The following is a 22,226-nucleotide window of genomic DNA, read 5'->3' as shown; positions in this document are numbered from 1 at the left end:
ATATTCATGGTTTATGTGAAGCCACGAACTACCCTCGTTGTATATTCCTTTGTATGTTTTACGCATTGCTGTTTGGAGTTGAAATATGTTTCCCTGACAAACTCCACTTCCTTCTGTTTGTTTAGATCTCCATTTAGTGAGGCAATAAATAAATTGTTTGTTTGTTGTTAAAAAGCCCCGGAAAGGGTATGTGAGACATTATTCGAAGTACTATATTCCAACCAGATTTAATCATCAACATGGCGTCTTTATATCACAAATAATTTTTTCTAATAAAATATTTTATATCACTACATCCGTATTTAATTACGATATTGAACATGTGAGTCTGAAGAGGCCGAGTGTTTGTCTCTTTGCTGATGGTGAAGGGACATAAAAACAGACGAACCTCGTTGTGTCGAAATCGTTGGGACCTAGAATAAAGTTCGGGTTATCTTTGGTTCCAGACATCAGGGGAATTATATGATATATTTTAATTCTGAGGACTCCGAAATGAGTTTGACACAACAGCGAATTCGACATATCCAAGTTCGACACAACGAGGTTCAATTGTATATGCCATGGTGTTAGTCCAGGACAGGACGTCCCGAGTCGGTGTAAATTAGAGATATGACACAGTGGGATATACATATTAAGCTGCCACATGAGTCCGGAGTAGTACAAGCCGCAACACACCCATATTATATAAGTGCAATAATCTTGAAGGCAACCTTTAACCCCATTTCAACTCACCTCAGTTCATCTGATTTCACTTCGCTATTAAGTTAACCTGTAGATATTAGACAGTAGCCAAAGGCGTCATATATAGAAAATAGTTTCCATTTTTCACAAGGTGGCCTGGAAGAGGCACACACAGCTGGAAACTATCGAACTACACATTTAGGAAGCAGTATGTGACAATATCCTCAAAGGATTATACATAGTTTGTGACTCTGGAGCAACGAAAGCGTAAGCGAGTGAGTGAGTGAGTGAGTTGACGTGGGTTTGAACAATATTTCAGTCATACAGGGCATGTCAGCTTAATAAGGATGACAATAATGCAGGTCGTTGGCGTTTAAAGCTTTTTATTACTAAGGTTCTGTTCTCCCATCCGTCTAACCAATATGATTAGAGACGGGATATTTACTCAGACACTGGTTCAACACACACAAAATACAACAGTTTCACAGTTAAGGACATTCAGAATGTCCAGCAGACAATTCGCATTTTTGCAAAATCTGAGGACATAATGATGTCCCAGTATTTTTCTGGAAAACAATAATGTTTTAAAACAATCCAAGAAACCACATCATACGCTTGGGCTTTGGGATGACTTGCCATTTATCAAACCTGACAACTATGTCTGTGGAGTTAAAATCAGGTGGTTTTAAAACACAGTATAATTGTTAATGTTCTAAAATATACCAGGCTTCTTATCCAACTGTTACCTCAAAGTGATCTAAACCTTTAAGACCCTTTCTCATATGCATCATTTTACGGTGTCCTTTCTTATATAACATGACTTTTATGTGCTGCTGTATTTCACGGGTAAAGATAACAGTTCCTTGTGTCACGTCTAGGAAGGAATATCTTTTCATGGCATACATTTGCTTCACTCTGTGGACTTTATTGATGATTATGTCATATATTTGTAAGCCATTGTTCATGAAGTATACTTTCCCTGAGCCAACTGCCATGACATGATGTCTATGAGACCGGACAAAATCCAGTGTTGTGACTCTGTTCGTGCTGTGGTCGTATCTGCAGAGCACAGAAGGGCACCACCAGTACACACTCGTGATGTCAGCGTCACACCACAAAATGGGAACCCTCTGATCTAGGGTCTGTGCTGGTATTGTCATTCGTTTCTTTGGCTCCTGTAGAGGCACTGTTATCAACTCGAACCGATGACGGCGGCGCTTCAGAATAAACAAGTCGTTCCTGATTCGATCAAGAGCAAAAGCTGTAACATCTGAACAAATTCTTCTTTTGGAAACTGCTCGTCCATTTCTTATTCCATATTGCAACAAAACTGATCTCCCCTTTAACACTACATAGATGTAACACCTAGAATAATCCACCTGCATTCTAGCTCGAGCGTCAGCAATACGGATAGTTAACGAAGCCCACTTATAAAACGTGTTTTTCGAACTATCATACGCCTTGAAGTACACAGACCGCCCTTTGAACAAAACAATCATGAACTTTGGCTCTGAACAATTGTTACCCTGACACTGGCAGTTTATGGAGCTGCCATTTGAGGCCGCAGTGTCAAGGGTCGTTGATTGAAGTATGTCCTGCCGAAGTGAAGAGGAATTGAACACCGATCGTTTATCCTCTTCTGTCCATTTCGTTCTTGGAAGTGTTGTTGTATTTGGTCGTTCTTTGTTCTTTAGATGTACGTGTGACGCATTGCGTTGGCAAATTTGTATTATCCATGGTCCATGCTTACAGCTTTCAGTTCTCATTAGTCGACACTGACGATCCAGTGTGTCTTGTAGATTGTGCAGGGTAGGTTGGTTTGGTGAGTCTTCAGTATTACCATACATCCTAATATAAGGAATACCAGCTGACAAAAGGAACACCAGCTCCAAGCCAAGAAACATCATTTTGTTCAATGTTGAGATTGATACAGAACCTGTGCTTTATAACGTGGTGTAGTCCCAATGAACTCGAACTAATGACCTGAAAAAGAGTCAGTAATTTTAATTTTGAATGGATAGAAGGGTTCAGTGAGCGACAATGTTAAAGGTGACATTATATTTTCATAAATGTCTTAGAAGTGTGAAATATCAGGTGGCAGTTTACGCTCTCCTTATAGAATTTGATTTTCTATTTTGTATCACAGAACAAAAAACAATAGCTGAAAACCGTTCTATTATTTACGTATCTACGACAGGCTGCTCAACTGACAATGAACGGTCTGAGAAACGCATATCTATTTAAAAAGAGGACTGCGATTCCAGACAGTCATGACCCTTTAACATTATGGATGTCGGCGAAAATAATTCTCAGCTTTCTTCCTTGGGAGAAAGGAGACTGAGTGTCCACACAGCCATGACCCATTAACATTATGGATGTCTTCGAGATATTTCTCAGCTTCCTTCCTTGTTTCCAGCTTGTTTATATGAATCGGAATTGCTGCTGGAATTGGCAACAGGTTCCACAACTACCGACATTTATCACAATTAAAGAATACAAACAGGTGATTGGAAAGCGTCAAAATGTTCGAGGTTTGTTTGTCTTCAATAACCATAGGGTCTTTGGCTGTCATGGAAATGTATCAGTAAAAAGAAAAACTTTTAGAGAGATATTTAATGAATACTTTTCAAAATGTTTGTAAATTACTTTGCCGTTTTGTATACTCTGAAGGGTATTTCTTCATAACAGACTCAAAATGATAATTTTGTTCTATATCTGTTCAGGTTTGGCGAATCATCGAAACACGTATGAAATAGTAAGGACCTGTCAAAATTTGCCTTGACTGTTTTCAATAAGTTGAATGTCTGATTTCAGTCATCCATTCATATAACTTTTATCACTACTTTCAGTTTTATGTCCAGTGGAATCTGCTTCGGCAGATAACCGAGACTGGATATCATCTAGCAGATCGATTTCACTGTCAAGGTTTTCATTGGTATGCATTAAAGACAATAACAACTAATATTTTTAAAAAAAAGGCCATATATATTGAAGCGCTCATAAAATCAGAATGCATCGGCGGCACACAAACATAATCACTTAAAATCTTTGGCAAGTGAACAAATCCGATCACGTTGTGGCTATTACTGATTTTTTTTCTCAGAAACGAGAGACTGACGTTAAGACAGTATCGGCACCGAGTTCATTAAGAATATAATTGTAAAGAGTATTACAAATGATCATGACGGACTGAATGAGGTGTCCAGTTCCAACAAGTGATGTGTGATATGTGAACAGAACTTTGTTGTAAGAGAGTCTGATTCATCGCTCTCATCGCTCTTGCGTTGCAGTTGTGTGTTCATCTAGAGGCGTGGAGTGGACAATGATATCCGAAGAGAAAAACAAACCCTTAGACCTGCTCCTTGATGCTCACTCAGTATTGCATTCCTTGGGCAGGCAAGAAACCTATGATTGTGGGTTCGAATCCCGGTTCGCCCCGATAATGTGTCTAGGTTTGCCAGAACCACACTCGTGTACATGGGTTTCATCAAAGTGGTAAACATCCGAGACCTCAATCACTTCGTGAACTCTCGTATATATAAAATCTATTGATTCATTTGGAACAGGCTACAATCATGTGTATATTCTCGGCTTGTTGATGAACTCGCCCTCCATAACTCCATAGCGCAAATCCACGAGAACCATACACGACAAGATCTATTTCATTTAAAATAAATTTGTTACCCACACAATGACAGAAGAAATACACATTCCCCAGCTCTCAGCAACTTGGTTCAGAGGCACCAATTTGAAATGAAACCCGTGAAGATCCGGGGTAGAATAGCTCTCCAGCAACCCATGCTTGCCGTAAAAAGCGACTATGCTTGTCATAAGAGGCGACTAACGGGATCGGTGGTCAGGCTTGTTGACTTGGTTGATGCATGTCATCGATCCCAATTGTGTGGTACGATGCTCATGATGTCAAACACTGGATTGTCTGGTCCAGACTCGATTATTTATTAAAGCTTGAATGTTGCTGAGAGCGGCATTAAACAACAAACAATAAAAAAAAATTAAATGATACTGCTTGTCATTAAGATAACATCATGGATCGGGTCGTCAGTGATATGGTTGGCACCGACGGATCATTGCCATCATTACAGGCCGCCTGTTATTGTTGAGTACGGCGTAAAACAACACGTAAACAACGAACAATATATCAATATGATTCAGATGTTCAGCTGTTAGATGAGATCTTGTATTGTTTTACCTACCGACAATTTATTGTTAACTTAAATGTCAACATTTTTCAAGTTCGAAAATGACGGGACTCTGCGCTGCCGATCGGAACATCGCCATAGGACGTATCAAAAGAGGGAATCGCAGTCTTCTGTTGCACGCCACTTCAACGTCCACCACAGCACCACATGCCGCCTTTGTGACCGATACACACAGTTCAATTCCACTGCAGACCGTCCGACCAAGAGCTACGATCGAATGTTCCACCTACATGTACGTCATCGCTACGTCACCCTGGTTTGAGGAGGATATCGGACCAGACTGTCAGGAACCATTATCGCGAGGCTGGAATCCGACCCAGAAGACCACTTATCGTCCCTCGATTGACGTGTACCTAAACGCCAGAACACGCCACAGACACTGCCACAACTTGCCAACGCGTTAAAAGCAGAATGGAGAGTTCCTGGACATATGGGTTTCCAGAATTAAAGTGGGACGTTGATTTAGCTTTGTTCAGTAAATGTTAAACCAAATAAACTTCATATACTTGATTCACATATCAAAGACTGAACGAATCTGGTTACCAGCTGGTTATCATGCCACGAAACTGCTCTCTAGCTATTACCTGTTCCGCGATGACAGCATGATTCGTAGCTAGGTTACAATGCGTGTTAAATACATCTTTTCCCGTTTAAATTTCGGTTTCGAATGTCTCCAGACCCTTATCCATGTTTATCGTAATGGGTGGCAAAATGGCTTGGTTGATGGTGAGTCTTGGGGCCTCGAGTTCACACAGCACAAAAAATGCAGTATTCGTTTTCCGGATCACTACGGATACTTACCCAAAACGCATCTGGGTATCAGGTGGCAGATGATACCTTGTCGGATACCAGATCCATGGTATCCAGCATTGGACACCTCAGCGGAGAGCATGCATCCTGGAATCCGTGTATCCGGCACTGGATACCTCAATCTTGGTGTCCAAGGATCCGGCATCAGATACCCCACTGCAGGTTTTTAAAAAAATGTCAAAATTTGAGGGGCGCATTTTGTTCAATTAAGTGTGAAACACATAAAAGAATATTTGAAACTTACCAAGAAAATTGAAGATTGCTGGAGGTATCCGGAGGAAGATTTTCTTCATGTCTTGTTTCTAGTAAATAATGCTTGCCTGGGCATATCAGATAGCTGTAGTAATGTTCTGTGTTATTTGAGTTGTAAATATACTCTTAAAGCTGAGGTCTCTGGGCATGTACATTTGGAGAAAATATTTTACATAAAAAAGAACTATTCATATTTATCAAAACTTTCAAACACACAAGTCATATAAGTGATCTCAAAATACTATATTATGAGGGAGCATGTAATTAAAGTTTCACTGAGCGTTAAGCAATATTCCAGCAATATCACTCCAACGGGAGTTGGTTGTACACGATCATCATATTAAATGTGGATTACAAGAGTTGGTGGTACACGATCATCATATTAAATGTGGATTACAGGAGTTGGTGGTACACGATCATCATATTGAATGTGGATAACGGCAGTTGGTGGTACACGATCATCATATTGAATGTGGATTACGGGAGTTGGTGGTACACGATCATCATATTGAATGTGGATTACGGGAGTTGGTGGTTCACGATCATCATATTGAATGTGGATTACGGGACTTGGTGGTACACGATCATCAGATTAAATACGGATTACAGGGGCAGTGATGACTAGTTTGTCTGAGTACCTGATTTAATTCCAAACAGCCACGACAGAACTGAAATATTCCTGAATGAAAAACCAAATTGTTGACTATTTTGGATAAGCTGTGTTTTTGAAATCTCTTTTTATGTCACTTGTGTTCAGAACTCGTTTTTTGCTATGAATGCTTTTTGTTAACTCGAGTATGTTTTCGGATAGTAAATATCGTAGAAAATGATATATTTTATTTTATTTAATGTATGGTGGTACGAAACCACACGCTGACAATAATGTCTGTGTAGCAAGGATCAACTTCAGAACACATAATGGCATTATAACTTTATAACTAGCGTAGGAATGCAATTGCGGATTGAAGGTTCAACATTTTTATATCGTGCCAGAAGGACTTGCCGCCACGTTGGCTTACATGAGCTCTCGTCAATCGGGACTCCTAAATAGACTTTTGTGTAATGTTATGTATGCCACCGCATCATTTAGATGTATTGAATATAGTTCCTACTTTGCAACCACATTTGCATATTTATCGGATAGTGATACCAGGTTTGTCGCTAGGGTCGACTATGCTTGTCGTAAGTAAGAGGCGACTAACAGTATCGGGTGGTCAGGCTTGGTGACTTGGTTGATGCATGTCATCGTATCTCATTTGCGTGGATCGATGTTCACGATATCAATCACTGACTGACTGACTGACTGACTCACTGACTGACTGACGGACTCAAAACCCACCCACTAAATGATGATCGTGTACCACCAATTCCCGTTATCAACATTCAATATGATGAGCTTGTACCATCAATTCACGTAATCCTCACTCGTGCTATCACTATTATCAGGTTTCTGGCTGATGCACTGCCACATTGACTTCCACCAGACAATCGGGATGGGCCTCCTCGCGCAGGTTGGGGAGGTGAACCAGATGCCCTGTCTCCCCAAACACTTCCCCCAGTGTGGAAACTGGCAATACACAGGGGAGATCGATGTGGAGGAGAAGCCCCGGTGCCCCGTCGATGGAGCAGGACACAGCTACAGAGAGTCCTGGCTGTTGATGTATGCTGCCATGTTGAGCATCTTTGCATCCAATCCATGTGAAATGAACGATATTCATATAATTACACTCAACGGGTCGTCGTGTCGTGCATAGACATTTTTGAAGAAGATCCAAATTTGATTGCCATCGAATTTGTTTGTTTGTTACATTCTTGAAGATGTTCAGCTAGGTGATCATGTGGACAAAGTGTTGATGGTTGAATCTGAGACCTCGATGTAAGAAGAAAGAGATTTTGAATCCAGTCCTCGATGTGCAGCAGATCATATCAAAACGTTTGTCTTAGAAGCGTGATAAGGTCACGAGAAAGTCTTGTTTTGATCATACACGGAATGCATAAATACATACAGAAGTGAGAGTTACAATGTACCTCTTCACGTCGGAAATACATCATCAATATAGCGTCTTTATATCACAAATATATATTTCTAATAAAATATTTCATATCACTACATCCGTGTTTAGTTACGATAATGTACATGTCCGTCTGAAGTGTTTGTCTCTTTGTTGATGATGAAGGGACATCAGAACAGCCGAACCTCGTTGTGTCGAAATCGTTGGAACCTGGAATAAAGTTCGAGTAATCTTTGGTTCCAGACATTTTATGTTTTATTTTCATACTTAATGAGTTCGACACAACAGCGAATTCGACAAATCCAAGTTCGACACAACGAAGTTCGACTGTGTATGCCATGGGTGTTAGTTCAGGACAGGACGTCCCAAGTCGTTGTAATTAGAGATTTGACACAGAGGGATATACATATTAAGCTGCCGCATGAGTCCGCCAAACACACATTATATAAGTGCAATAGTCTTGAAGGCAACGTTAAACCCCATTTTAACTCAACTCAGTTCATCTGGTTTCACTTGGCTATTTTGTTAACCTGAAGATATTAGTCAAAGGCGTCATATATAGAACATACTTTCTATTTTTCTCAAAGTGGCCTGGAAGAGGCACACATAGCTGGAAACTACCGAAGCACACATATAGAAAGCAGTATGTGACAATATTCTCGAAGGATTATAAATAGTTTGTGACTCTGGGTTAACGATAGGGTAAGCGAGTGGGTGAGTGAGTTAACGTGGGTTTGAACAATATTTCAGTTGTACAGGGCATATCAGTCTAATAGGGATGACAATAATGCAGGTCTTTGGCGTTTGGTGCTTTTTATTACTTACGTTCTGTTCTCCCATCCATGTAACCAATATGATTAGAGACGGAATATTGACTCAGACACTGGTTCAACACACACAAAATACAACAGTTTCACAGTTAAGGACATTCAGAATGTCCAGCAGACAATTCGCATTTTTTGCAAAACCTGAGGACATAATGATATTCCAGTATTTTTCTGGAAAACAATAATGTTTTAAAACAATCCAAGAAACCACATCATACGCTTGGGCTTTGGAATGACTTGCCATTTATCAAACCTGACAACTATGTCTGTGAAGTTAAAATCAGGTGGTTTTAAAACACAGTATAATTGTTAATATTCCAAAAGATACCAGGCTTCTTATCCAACTGTTACCTCAAAGTGATCTAAACCTTTAGGACCCTTTCTCATGTACGTCATTCTTTGGTGTCCTTTCTTATATAACATGACTTGTATGTGCTGCCGTACTTCACGGGCAAGGATAACAGTTCCTTGTGTCACTTCTAGGAAGGAATATACTTTCATGGCATACATTTGCTTCACTGTGTGGACTTTATTGATGATTATGTCATATATTTGTAAGCCGTTGTTCATGAAGTATACTTTCCCTGAGCCAACTGCCATGAAATGGCGTCTACGAGACCGGACAAAATCCAGTGTTGTGACTCTGTTTGTGCTGTGGTTGTATCTGCAGAGTACAGAAGGGCACCACCAGTACACACTCCTGATGTCTTCGTCACACCACATAATGGGAACCTTCTGATCTAGGGTATTTGCAGTTAGGGTCTTTCGTTTCTTAGGCTCCTGTAGAGGCATTGTTATCAACTCGAACTGATGACGGCGACGCGTCAGAATAAACATTTCGTTCCTGATTCGATCAAGGGCAAAAGCTGTAACATCTGAATAAATTCTTCTTTTGGAAACTACTCGTCCATTTTTTATCCCCAATTGCAACAAAACTGATCTCGCCTTTAACACTACATAGATGTAACACCTAGAAGAGTCCACCTGCATTCCAGCTCGAGCGTCAGCTTTACGTATAGTTAACGAAGCCCACTTATAAAATGTGTTTGTCAAACTATCATACGCCTTGAAGTACACAGATCGCCCTTTGAACAAAACAATCATGAACTTTGGCCCTGAAAAATTGTTACCCTGAAACTGGCAGTTTATGGAGCTGCCATTTGAGGACACAGTGTCAAGGGTCGTGAAGTGATGTGTGTCCTGCCGAAGTGAAGAGGAATTAAACATCGATCGTTTATCCTCTTCTGTCCATTTCGTTCTTGGAAGTGTTGTTGTCTTTGGTCGTTCTTTGTTCTTTGCATGTATTTGTGACGCGATGCCTTGGCATATTTGTATTATCCATGGTCCATGCTTACAGCTTTCAGTTCTCATTAGTCGACACTGGCGATCCAGTGTGTCTTGTAGATTGGGCGGGGTAGGTTGGTTTGGTGATTCTTCAGTATTACCATACATCCAAATATAAGGAATACCAGCCGACAAAAGGAACACCAACCCCAAGCAAAGAAACATCATTTTGTAGAATGTTGTGATTGATGCAGAACCTGTGCTTTATAACGTGGTGTAGTCCAAATGAACTCGAACTAATGACTTGAAAAGGAGTCAGTAATTTTAATTTTGAATGGATAGAAGGGTTCAGTGAGCGACAATGTTAAAGGTGACATTATATTTTCATAAATGTCTTAGAAGTATGAAATATCAGGTGGCACTTTACGCTCTTCTTATAGAATTTGATTTTCTATTTTGTATCACAGAACAAAAACTAATAGCTGAAAACTGTTCTATTATTTACGTATCTACAACAGGCTGCTCATGATCAACTGACAATGAACGGTCTGATTCCGGACAGCCATGACCCTTTAACATTATGGATGTCGCCGAAAATATTTCTCAGCTTTCTTCCTTGGGAGAAAGGAGATCGAGTGTCCACACGGCCATGACCCATTAGCATTATGGATGTCTACGAGATGTTTCTCAGCTTCCTTCCTTTGTTTCCAGCTTTTTTATATGAATCGGAATTGTTGCTGGGATTGGCAAGAGGGTCCACAACTACCGGCTTGTATCGCGATTACTGAATACAAACAGGTGATTGGAAAGAATAAAAATGTTTCGATGTTTGTTTGTCTTCAATAACCATAGGGTTTTTGACTGTCATGGAAATATATCAGTAAAAAGAAAACTTTAATGAATAGTTACGAAATACTTTTCAAAATGTTTTTAAATTACTTTGCCGTTTTGTATACTCTGAAGGGCATTTCTTCATAACAGACTCAAAATGATAATTTTGTTCTATATCTGTTCAGGTTTGGCGAATCATCGAAACACGTATGAAATAGTAAGGACCTGTCAAAATTTGCCTTCACTGTTTTCAATAAGTTGAATTTCTGATTTCAGTCATCCATTCATATAACGTTTATCACTACTTTCAGTTTTATGCCCAGTGGAATCTGCTTCGGCAGATAACTGAGACTGGATATCATCTGGCAGATCGATTTAACTGTCAAGGTTTTCATTGGTATGCATTAAAGACAATAACAACTAATATTTTTAAAAAAAAGGCCATATATATTGAAGCGCTCATAAAATCAGAATGCATCGGCGGCACACAAACATAATCACTTAAAATCTTTGACAAGTGAACAAATCCGACCACGTTGTGGCTGTTACTGATTTCTTTTCTCAGAAACGAGAGACTGACGTTAAGACAGTATCGGCACCGAGTTCATTAAGAATATAATTGTAAAGAGTATTACAAATGATCATGACGGACTGAATGAGGTGTCTTGTTCCAACAAGTGATGTGTGATATGTGAACAGAACTTTGTTGTAAGAGAGTCTGATTCATCGCTCTCATCGCTCTTGCGTTGCAGTTGTATGTTCATGTAGAGGCGTGGAGTGGACAATGATATCCGAAGAGAAAAACAAAACCTAAGACGTGCTCCTTGATGCTCACTCAGTATTGCATTCCTTGGGCACGCAAGAAACCTATGATTGTGGGTTCGAATCCCGGTTCGCCCCGATAATGTGTCTAGGTTTGCCAGAACCACACTCGTGTTCATGGGTTTCATCAAAGTGGTAAACATCTGAGACCTCCATCACTTCGTGAACTCTTGTATATATAAAATCTATTGATTCATTTGGAACAGGCTACAATCATGTGTATATTCTCGGCTTGTTGATGAACTCGCCCTCCATAACTCCATAGCGCAAATCCACGAGAACCATACACGACAAGCTCTATTTCATTTAAAATAAATTTGTTACCCACACGATGACAGAAGAAATACACATTCCCCAGCTCTCAGCAACTTGGTTCAGAGGCACCAATTTAAAATGAATCCCGTAAGGATCCGGGGTAGAATAGATCTTCAGCAACCATGCTTGCCGTAAAAAGCGACTATGCTTGTCGTAAGAGGCGACTAACGGGATCGGGTGGTCAGGCTCGCCGACTTGGTTGATACATGTCATCCATCCCAATTGCGTTGACCGATGCTCATGATGTCAATCTCTGGATTGTCTGGTCCAGACTCGATTATTTACAGACCGCCGTCATATAGCTGGAACGTTGCTGAGTGCGGCGTAAAACAACAAACAATCGAAAAAAGAAATGTAAATGATACTGCTTGTCATTAAGACAGCATCATGGATCGGGTGGTAAGTGATATGGTTGGCACCGACAGGTCATTGCCAGAGTCGATCATTTACAGGCCGCCTTCTCTGGGAGGAATATTGTTGAGTACGGCGTAAAACAACACGTATACAACGAACAATATATTAATATGATTCAGATGTTCAGTTGTTAGATGGGGTCTTGTACTGTTTTACCTACCGACAATTTATTGTTTAACTTTTGGCTACTAATGTTTTTGTTCTTGTTCCTGAGTAAAAAAATTGCCTTCCGAAATGTCACTTTGAATGGCAACATTGACACACTCTTCATGTCAATGTCGGTAAGAGTATTTGTGAAATTGAAATCAAAAATACATAATTATTTTCACTAATCTATCAATTATTGATTCCAACCAGAAACATCCGAGGTTTGGTGGGGAATGGGTCACGTAGAAACAATAAAAAATCAGGGATTACAAAAAACATTTCACGAAATATAAATCATTCCTAATGACTTTGATCAACCTACTACAAACCTATTTCACAGTTAAATACAAAAACATCGTAAACTCGTAATCTATCATGGTATTTAATTAAAGTTACCTATTTTTTTATATCAAAAGAAGCATTAAACTTTATCAATGTCTTTCATGTTTCTCCAACCCGATAGGTGGACATTTAAAAAACAAACATATGTCGTTTAAAATCAGGCAATTGGATTCTGTGCGTCCTTTGATGTAGACACGATAAGACAGCAGAGATCGTTAATTTACAAACAAAAGCGACCGTGTTTTCAGTAATGCCTTGTACGAGCTGCGATAATGATACAGACACTATAGAACAAGAGAACAGCCATCGCTGTATGATGTATCAGAAAAAATATGGCAGTTGGGGTTGAGAAGGGAACTAGTTACGAAATATAGGGCTAGAATAGGACCCCTGGCCAGAAATTTATTTTTGTCGTCAGAGGAGACTGATCAGCTCGGTCGGCCAGTATCGGCTACCTGTAAGAGGCGTGGATCAGGTGGTCAGTCTCGGTCACCTGTAAGAGGCGTGGATCGGGTGGTCAGTCTCGGTCGCCTGTAAGAGTCGTGGATCGGTTGGTCAGTCTCGCTTACCTGTAAGAGTCGTGGATCGGTTGGTCAGTCTCGGTCACTGTAAGAGGCGTGGATCGGGTGGTCAGTCTCGCTTACCTGTACGAGTCGTGGATCGGGTGGTCAGTCTCGGTCGCCTGTAAACGGCGTGGATCGGGTGTTCAGTCTCGCTTACCTCTAAGAGACGGGAATCGGTTGGTCAGTCTCGGTTACCTGTAAGAGGCGACACTACAGATGGGGTTTAAGTCTCGGTCACCTATAAGAGGCGACTTGAACATCGGGTGGTCAGTCTCAGTTGCCTGTTAGAGCCGTGGATCGGTTGGTCAGTCTCGGTTACCTGTAAGAGGCGTGGATCGGTTGGTCAGTCTCGGTCACCTGTAAGAGGCCACACTATAGATCGGGTTTAAGTCTCGGTCACCCGTAAGAGGCGACTTGAACATCGGGTGGTCAGTCTCGGTCATCTGTAACAGGCATGGTTCGGTTGGTCAGTCTCGGTTACCTGTAAGAGGCGTGGGTCGGGTGGTCAGTCTCAGTTGTCTTTTAGAGCCGTGGATCGGGTGGTCAGTCTCGTTCACCTGTAAGAGGCGTGGATCGGATGGTCATTCTCGGTCTGCTGTAAGAGGCTACTTTACAAATCGGATGGTTAGTTTCGGTCACCTGTTAGAGCGTGGATCGGGTGGTCAATCCCGGTTACCCGTAAGAGGCGTGGATCGGGTGGTCAGTCTCGGTCACCCGTAAGAGGCGTGGATCGGTTGGTCAGTCTTGATCACCCGTAAGAGGCGTGGATCGGGTGGTCAGTCTCGGTCACCCGTAAGAGGCGTGGATCGGTTGGTCAGTCTTGATCACCCGTAAGAGGCGTGGATCGGTTGGTCAGTCTTGATCACCCGTAAGAGGCGTGGATCGGGTGGTCAGTCTCGGTCACCCGTAAGAGGCGACTATATAAATCGGATGGTCGTCTCAGTTACCTGTTTAGTCGTTCCACGACGGGGGAAATATTTCCTCATTTCCCCTCAGGACCTCAATAGCTTTAGTCCGAACATTAATGGCGTCTGCACAGATTGTCAATAAATACTCATCCTCGTATTACAACAGGTAATAACTATGACAATATTTCAGACAATGCCTCAGCAATTTTTACTATCAACCTGTTTTGAATTACAATGACATAATAAAACTGATAAAAATTAGTATATCTATAATGCGCACACAAGATACAGTTTTACAGTACAATACCTCAGCAATTTCTACTATAAACCCGTTATGAAGTACAAGGACATAATGATACTGATAAAAATTAGTATATCTATAATGCGCACACAAGATACAGTTTTACAGTACAATGCCTCAGCAATTTCTACTATTTACCTGTTATGAAGTACAAGGACATAATAAAACTGATAAAAAATTAGTATATCTATAATTCGCACACTAGATACAGTTTTATTACCCCGAATGTCAGTCTCATCTTCCCGGTGAGTATACACCCCAAGTATGAGGCGCTGGAACGTTAACATTGACTCGACCATCTCGTCCTACAGGGAGCCCATTCACTGCTCGGCGAATAGAGGCATATATCGACCAAAGCCACTTGTCAAAGTAGCCACAATACCTAGCATGTGTTTCAGTGTGAGCAGTGGGCAGCATAGGCGTATTAACGTTCTGAAGATCTGGTTCTGGCTTCAGATCTGTCCACCCGGCCTTCAACACATCCACCCGGCCTTCACTACATCCGCCCTGCATTCACCACATCCACCCGGCCTTCAACACATCCACCCGGCCTTCACTACATCCGCCCTGCATTCACCACATCCACCCGGCCTTCAACACATCCACCCGGCCTTCACTACATCCGCCCTGCATTCACCACATCCACCCGGCCTTCAACACATCCACCCGGCCTTCACTACATCCGCCCTGCATTCACCACATCCACCCGGCCTTCAACACATCCACCCGGCCTTCACTACATCCGCCCTGCATTCACCACATCCACCCGGCCTTCAACACAACCACCCGGCCTTCACTACATCCGCCCTGCATTCACCACATCCACCCGGCCTTCACCACATCCACCCGGCCTTCACCACATCCACCCGGCCTTCACCACATCCACACTGCCTTCACCACATCCACACTGCATTCACCACATCCACACTGCCTTCACCACATCCACACTGCCTTCACCACATCCACCCGGCCTTCACTTCATCCGCCCTGCATTCACCACATCCACCCGGCCTTCACCACATCCACCCGGCCTTCACCACATCCACCCGGCCTTCACCACATCCACACTGCCTTCACCACATCCACACTGCCTTCACCACATCCACACTGCCTTCACCACATCCACACTGCCTTCACCACATCCACCCGGCCTTCACCACATCCACACTGCCTTCACCACATCCACACTGCCTTCACCACATCCACACTGCCTTCACCACATCCACACTGCCTTCACCACATCCACACTGCCTTCACCATATCCACACTGCCTTCACCACATCCACACTGCCTTCACCACATCCACCCGGCCTTCACCACATCCACACTGACTTCACAACATCCACACTGCCTTCACCACATCCACACTGCCTTCACGACATCCACCCGGCCTTCACCACATCCACCCGGCCTTCACCACATCCACACTGCCTTCACCACATCCACACTGACTTCACCACATCCACACTGCCTTCATCATATCCACACTGACTTCACCACATCCACCCGGCCTTCACCACATCCACACTGCCTTCACCACATCCACACTGCCTTCACCACATCCACACTGCCTTCACCACATCCACACTGCCTTCAGCACATCCACACTGCCTTCAGCACATCCACACTGCCTTCACCACATCCACACTGCCTTCACCACATCCACACTGCCTTCAGCACATCCACACTGCCTTCACCACATCCACACTGCCTTCACCACATCCACACTGACTTCACCACATCCACACTGCCTTCACCACATCCACACTGCCTTCACCACATCCACACTGCCTTCACCACATCCACACTGCCTTCACCACATCCACACTGCCTTCACCACATCCACACTGCCTTCACCACATCCACACTGCCTTCACCACATCCACACTGCCTTCACCACATCCACACTGCCTTCACCACATCCACACTGCCTTCACCACATCCACACTGCCTTCACCACATCCACACTGCCTTCACCACATCCACACTGACTTCACCACATCCACACTGCCTTCATCATATCCACACTGACTTCACCACATCCACCCGGCCTTCACCACATCCACACTGCCTTCACCACATCCACACTGCCTTCAGCACATCCACACTGCCTTCACCACATCCACACTGCCTTCAGCACATCCACACTGCCTTCACCACAACCACACTGCCTTCACCACATCCACACTGCCTTCACCACATCCACACTGCCTTCACCACATCCACACTGCCTTCAGCACATCCACACTGACTTCACCACATCCACACTGCCTTCACCACATCCACACTGCCTTCACCACATCCACACTGCCTTCACCACATCCACACTGCCTTCACCACATCCACACTGCCTTCACCACATCCACACTGCCTTCAGCACATCCACACTGCCTTCACCACATCCACACTGCCTTCACCACATCCACACTGCCTTCACCACATCCACACTGCCTTCACCACATCCACACTGCCTTCACCACAGCCACACTGCCTTCACCACATCCACACTGACTTCACCACATCCACCCGGACTTCACCACATCCACACTGCCTTCACCACATCCACACTGCCTTCACCACATCCACACTGCCTTCACCACATCCACACTGCCTTCACCACAGCAACACTGCCTTCACCACAGCAACACTGCCTTCACCACAGCAACACTGCCTTCACCACATCCACACTGCCTACACCACAGCAACACTGCCTTCACCACAGCAACACTGCCTTCACCACAGCAACACTGCCTTCACCACATCCACCCGGCCTGGCTTAAGATCTGGTCGTGGGTATGGGGAAATATCGAAATATGGTTTTGGTCTTTGAACACAAAATATTCTCCAAAATGTTTCATTCCCAGGCATTGCAGACCCTCCCTCAACTACTTGCGAAGCATCAGTAGGTTACTGTCACATACAATCAACAACGTCCTCGCCAAGCCACGTTTTGTGACACCACAGTAGCATCGTTCCATCATGTGTCGCGCTATCTAATTTTCCCTTCATTCATTAACGGTAGTATGAGCTGATTATAGGAGACAAGGGACTTTCACTGAATCTTAAACTGCCCCGAAAGAAATACTACACACGAAAAAACAATAAGTGCATCATTACCATATGGTTTTGTATATCAAGAAACGACTGATGTGAGCATTAAGGACCCAGAGCAGTGCCCATCTGATCGTTTTATATCATTGGTACAATGTGAAATAAATGTTGCGCTCAATGGAAGGCGGAGTCCGTCCTTTCTGTCCTGCCTTCCCCACATCCACCCGGCCTTCACCACATCCACCCGGCCTTCCCCACATCCTCCCGGCCTTCACTACATTCTACCAGCCTTCACCACATCTACCCGGCCTTCACCACATCCTCTCGGCCTTCACCACATCCACCCTGGTCCACTACATTCTACCAGCCTTCACCACATCCATCCGGGCCTTCCCCACACCCACCCGGCCTTCATCACATCCATCAGGCCTTCACCACATCCACCCTGGTCCACTACATTCTACCAGCCTTCATCACATCCATCCGGGCCTTCCCCACACCCACCCGGCCTTCACTACATCCACCCTGGTCCACTACACCTTACCAGCCTTCACTACACCCCCCGGTCTTCCCCACATCCACCCGGTCTTCACCACATCCACCCGGCCTTCACCACATCCACACTCATCCACTACATCCAACCGGCCTTCACTACATCCGCCCTGCATTCACCACATCCACCCGGCCATCCAGACATCCACCCGGCCTTCACCACATCCATCCGGCCTTCCCCACATCCACCCGGCCTTCACCACATCCACCCTGGTCCACTACATCCACCCGGTCTTCACTACATCTACCCGGCCTTCACTACATCCACCCGGTCTTCACCACATCCACCCTGGTCCACTACATCCTACCAGCCTTTACTACATCCACCCGGTCTTCACCACATCCACCCTGGTCCACTACATCCTACCAGCCTTCACTACATCCGCCCTGCATTCAGCACATCAACCCGGCCTTCCCCACATCCACCCCGCCTTCCCCACATCCTCCCGGCCTTCACCACATCCATCCGGCTTTACCCACATCCACCCGTCCTTCACCACATCCACCCTGATCAAAGACTTCCTACCAGCCTTCACTACATCCACCCGGTCTTCACCACATCCACCCTGGTCCACTACATCCTACCAGCCTTCACTACATCCGCCCTGCATTCACCACATCCACCCGGCCTTCCCCACATCCTCCCGGCCTTCCCCGTCATCCTCCCGGCCTTCACCACATCCATCCGGCCTTACCCACATCCACCCGGCCTTCACCACATCCACACTGGTCCACTACATCCTGCCAGCCTTAACTACATCCACCCGGTCTTCACCACATCCACCCTGGTCCACTACATCCTACCAGCCTTCACTACATCCGCCCTGCATTCACCACATCCACCCGGCCTTCCCCACATCCTCCCGGCCTTCCCCCACATCCTCCCGGCCTTCACCACATCCATCCGGCCTTACCCACATCCACCCGGCCGTCACCACATCCACACTGGTCCACTACTTACTACCAGCCTTCACTACATCCACCCGATCTTCACCACATCCACCCGGTCGTCCCCACATCCACCCGGCCTTCACCACATCCACCCTCGTCCACTACATCCTACCAACCTTCACCACACCAATCCGGCCTTCCCCACACCCTCCCGGCCTTCACCACATCCACCCGGCCTTCCCCACATCCTCCCGGCATCCACTACATTCTACCAGCCTTCACCACATCTACCCAGGCCTTCCCCACATCCTCTCGGCCTTCACCACATCCACCCTGGTCCACTACATTCTACCAGCCTTCATCACATCCATCCGGCATTCCCCACATCCACCCTCGTCCACTACATCCTACCAGCCTTCACTACATCCGCCCTGCATTCACCACATCCACCCGGCCTTCCCCACATCCTCCCGGCCTTCACCACATCCACCCGGCCTTCCCCACATCCTCCCGGCATCCACTACATTCTACCAGCCTTCACCACATCTACCCAGGCCTTCCCCACATCCTCTCGGCCTTCACCACATCCACCCTGGTCCACTACATTCTACCAGCCTTCACCACATCTACCCAGCCTTCCCCACATCCTCACGGACTCAACCACATCCACCCTGGTTCCACTACATTCTACCAGCCTTCACCACATCCATCCGGGCTTCCCCACATCCTCCCGGCCTTCACCACATCCACCCTGGTCCACTTCACCCTACCAGCCTTCACTACACCCACCCGGTCTTCCCCACATCCACCCGGCCTTCACCACATCCACACTCGTCCACTACATCCAACCGGCCTTCACTACATCCGCCCTGCATTCACCACATCCACCCGGCCTTCCAGACATCCACCCGGCCTTCCCCACATTCTCCCGGTCTTCACCACATCCACCCTGCATTCGCCACATCAACCACGTGTTCACCAAACCACCCAGTGCTCACCACACCACCCTGTGTTCACCACAGCATCCCGTGTTCACCACACCATCCCGTGTTCACCACATCCATCCGGCCTTCACCACACCTTCCCGTGTTCACCGCACCACCCCGTGTTCACCACATCACCCCATGTTCACCACACCACCACATGTTCACCACACCACCACGTGTTCACCACACCACCCTGTCTTCACCACACCACCCCGTGTTCAACAACCCACCCTGTGTTCACCACCCCACCACGTGTTCACCATACCACCACGTGTTCACCACACCTCCACGTGTTCACCACATCACTCTGTGTTCACCACACCACCACGTGTTCACCACACCACCCCGTGTTCACCACACCACCACATGTTCACCACATCACCACGTGTTCACAACACCACCCTGTGTTCACCATATCACCCTGTATTCACCACATCACCCCGTGTTCAACAACCCACCCTGTGTTCACCGCACTACCCCGTGTTCACCACCCCACCCCTTGATAACCACCCCACCCCCTGTTTACCAGCCCACCCCGTGTTCACTACACGACCACGTTTTCACCACACCACTTCGTTTCACCACACCACCTTGTGTTAACCATCCCACCTCGTATTCATCATTCCATCCCGTGTTCACCACACCACCACGTGTTCACCATCCCACCCCGTGTTCACCACACCACCGCGTGTTCAACACACCACCACGTGTTCACCACACCACCACGTGTTCACCACACCACCCCGTGTTCACCACACCACCACATGTTCACCACATCACCACGTGTTCACCACACCACCCTGTGTTCACCATATCACCCTGTATTCACCACATCGTCCCGTGTTCAACAACCCACCCTGTGTTCACCGCACTACCCGTGTTCACCACCCCACCCCTTGATAACCACCCCACCCCCTGTTTACCAGCCCACCCCGTGTTCACTACACGACCACGTTTTCACCACACCACTTCGTTTCACCACACCACCTTGTGTTAACCATCCCACCTCGTATTCATCATTCCATCCCGTGTTCACCACACCACCACGTGTTCACCATCCCACCCCGTGTTCACCACACCACCGCGTGTTCAACACACCACCACGTGTTCGGCACACCACTCCGTGTTCACCACACCACCCCATGTTCACCACACCACCACGTGTTCACCACATCACCCCGTGTTCACCACACCACCACGTGTTCACCACACCACCACGTGTTCACCAGATCACCCCGTGTTCACCACACCACCTCGTATTCACCACATCACCCCGTGTTCACCACACCACCGCGTGTTCACAACCCCACCCCGTGTTCACCACATCACCCCGTGTTCACCACATCACCCCGTGTTCACCACAGCACCTTGTGTTCACCGCATCACCCTGTCTACATAACGCCCATTTTATTCACAACCTCTCTCTCATTACCCACAAAACATATCCGATGGGACGTACACAACATGGATGGCACAAACTTCATCTTTCTGTCTGGCTGTCAGACGAAAGCCAATCGAATCTTAATAACGCTGCAGAGAACGGCGATATCTACTGCAAATTAACTCCCCGTCTCCGCGTCAATAAATCCTTTTATCAATCGTAACCCCTGCGCCTTGCCCCGGATGAGTCTCGCCCACTGCTCAGTGTGAACGAGTGAGTCAGTGAAAAATGATGAATGATTTGATCTCAAAACTACCTAATGGAAGAATGTAATCTTTGAGAAGACATTTCTGATATTGGTAGGTCTGGATCAATTTCAGCTTCTTCTGATTTCCTCAATTGAAGTGCATGTGATATAGATTGGCGATTCATCTGGGTAATACTATTGCAATTGAATGTCAAGAGGTCCGGGCATGTCAGCAAGCTGAACACTCAGAAGACTGGAACACTTCAAACTTAAAGGGGCATTGCTCTCTGACAATTCTCCGTTATTCGTGTTTTCCCGTGGGTACCAGGATGATATCCCAGATTTCTTGACTGGTTCGTGCCCACCCGTGAGCGCACAGTGGGCCACAA

At 45.5% G+C, this 22,226-nt stretch overlaps 1 protein-coding gene across 1 annotated transcript; it reads left to right on the top strand.

Annotated features, from left to right (window-relative positions):
• Positions 1-17,957: 17,957 nt before the first annotated feature.
• On the top strand, positions 17,958-21,608 carry LOC124121497 (extensin-3-like). The gene is made up of 2 exons (XM_048383318.1): positions 17,958-19,977; positions 21,439-21,608. The coding sequence occupies exons 1-2, from the start codon at positions 17,958-17,960 to the stop codon at positions 21,606-21,608; spliced, it is 2,190 nt and encodes a 729-aa protein (XP_048239275.1).
• The last annotated feature ends 618 nt before the right edge of the window (positions 21,609-22,226 follow it).

The sequence above is a fragment of the Haliotis rufescens genome, unplaced genomic scaffold, assembly GCF_023055435.1.
Source record: "Haliotis rufescens isolate VD_foot unplaced genomic scaffold, xgHalRufe1.0.p SCAF_47, whole genome shotgun sequence".
NCBI lineage: Eukaryota > Metazoa > Mollusca > Gastropoda > Lepetellida > Haliotidae > Haliotis > Haliotis rufescens.
Note: the sequence above shows the minus strand (reverse complement) of the source record. Positions and strands in the feature narration are given on the sequence as shown.

Excerpts from the sequence above, each read along its gene's own strand:
- LOC124121497 (XM_048383318.1), top strand. The coding sequence starts at position 17,958 with ATGGAAGGCGGAGTCCGTCCTTTCTGTCCTGCCTTCCCCACATCCACC. Across the intron at positions 19,978-21,438 it reads CCTTCACCACATCCACCCTG|ATCACCCCGTGTTCACCACA; the intron begins GTCCACTTCACC and ends CGTGTTCACCAG.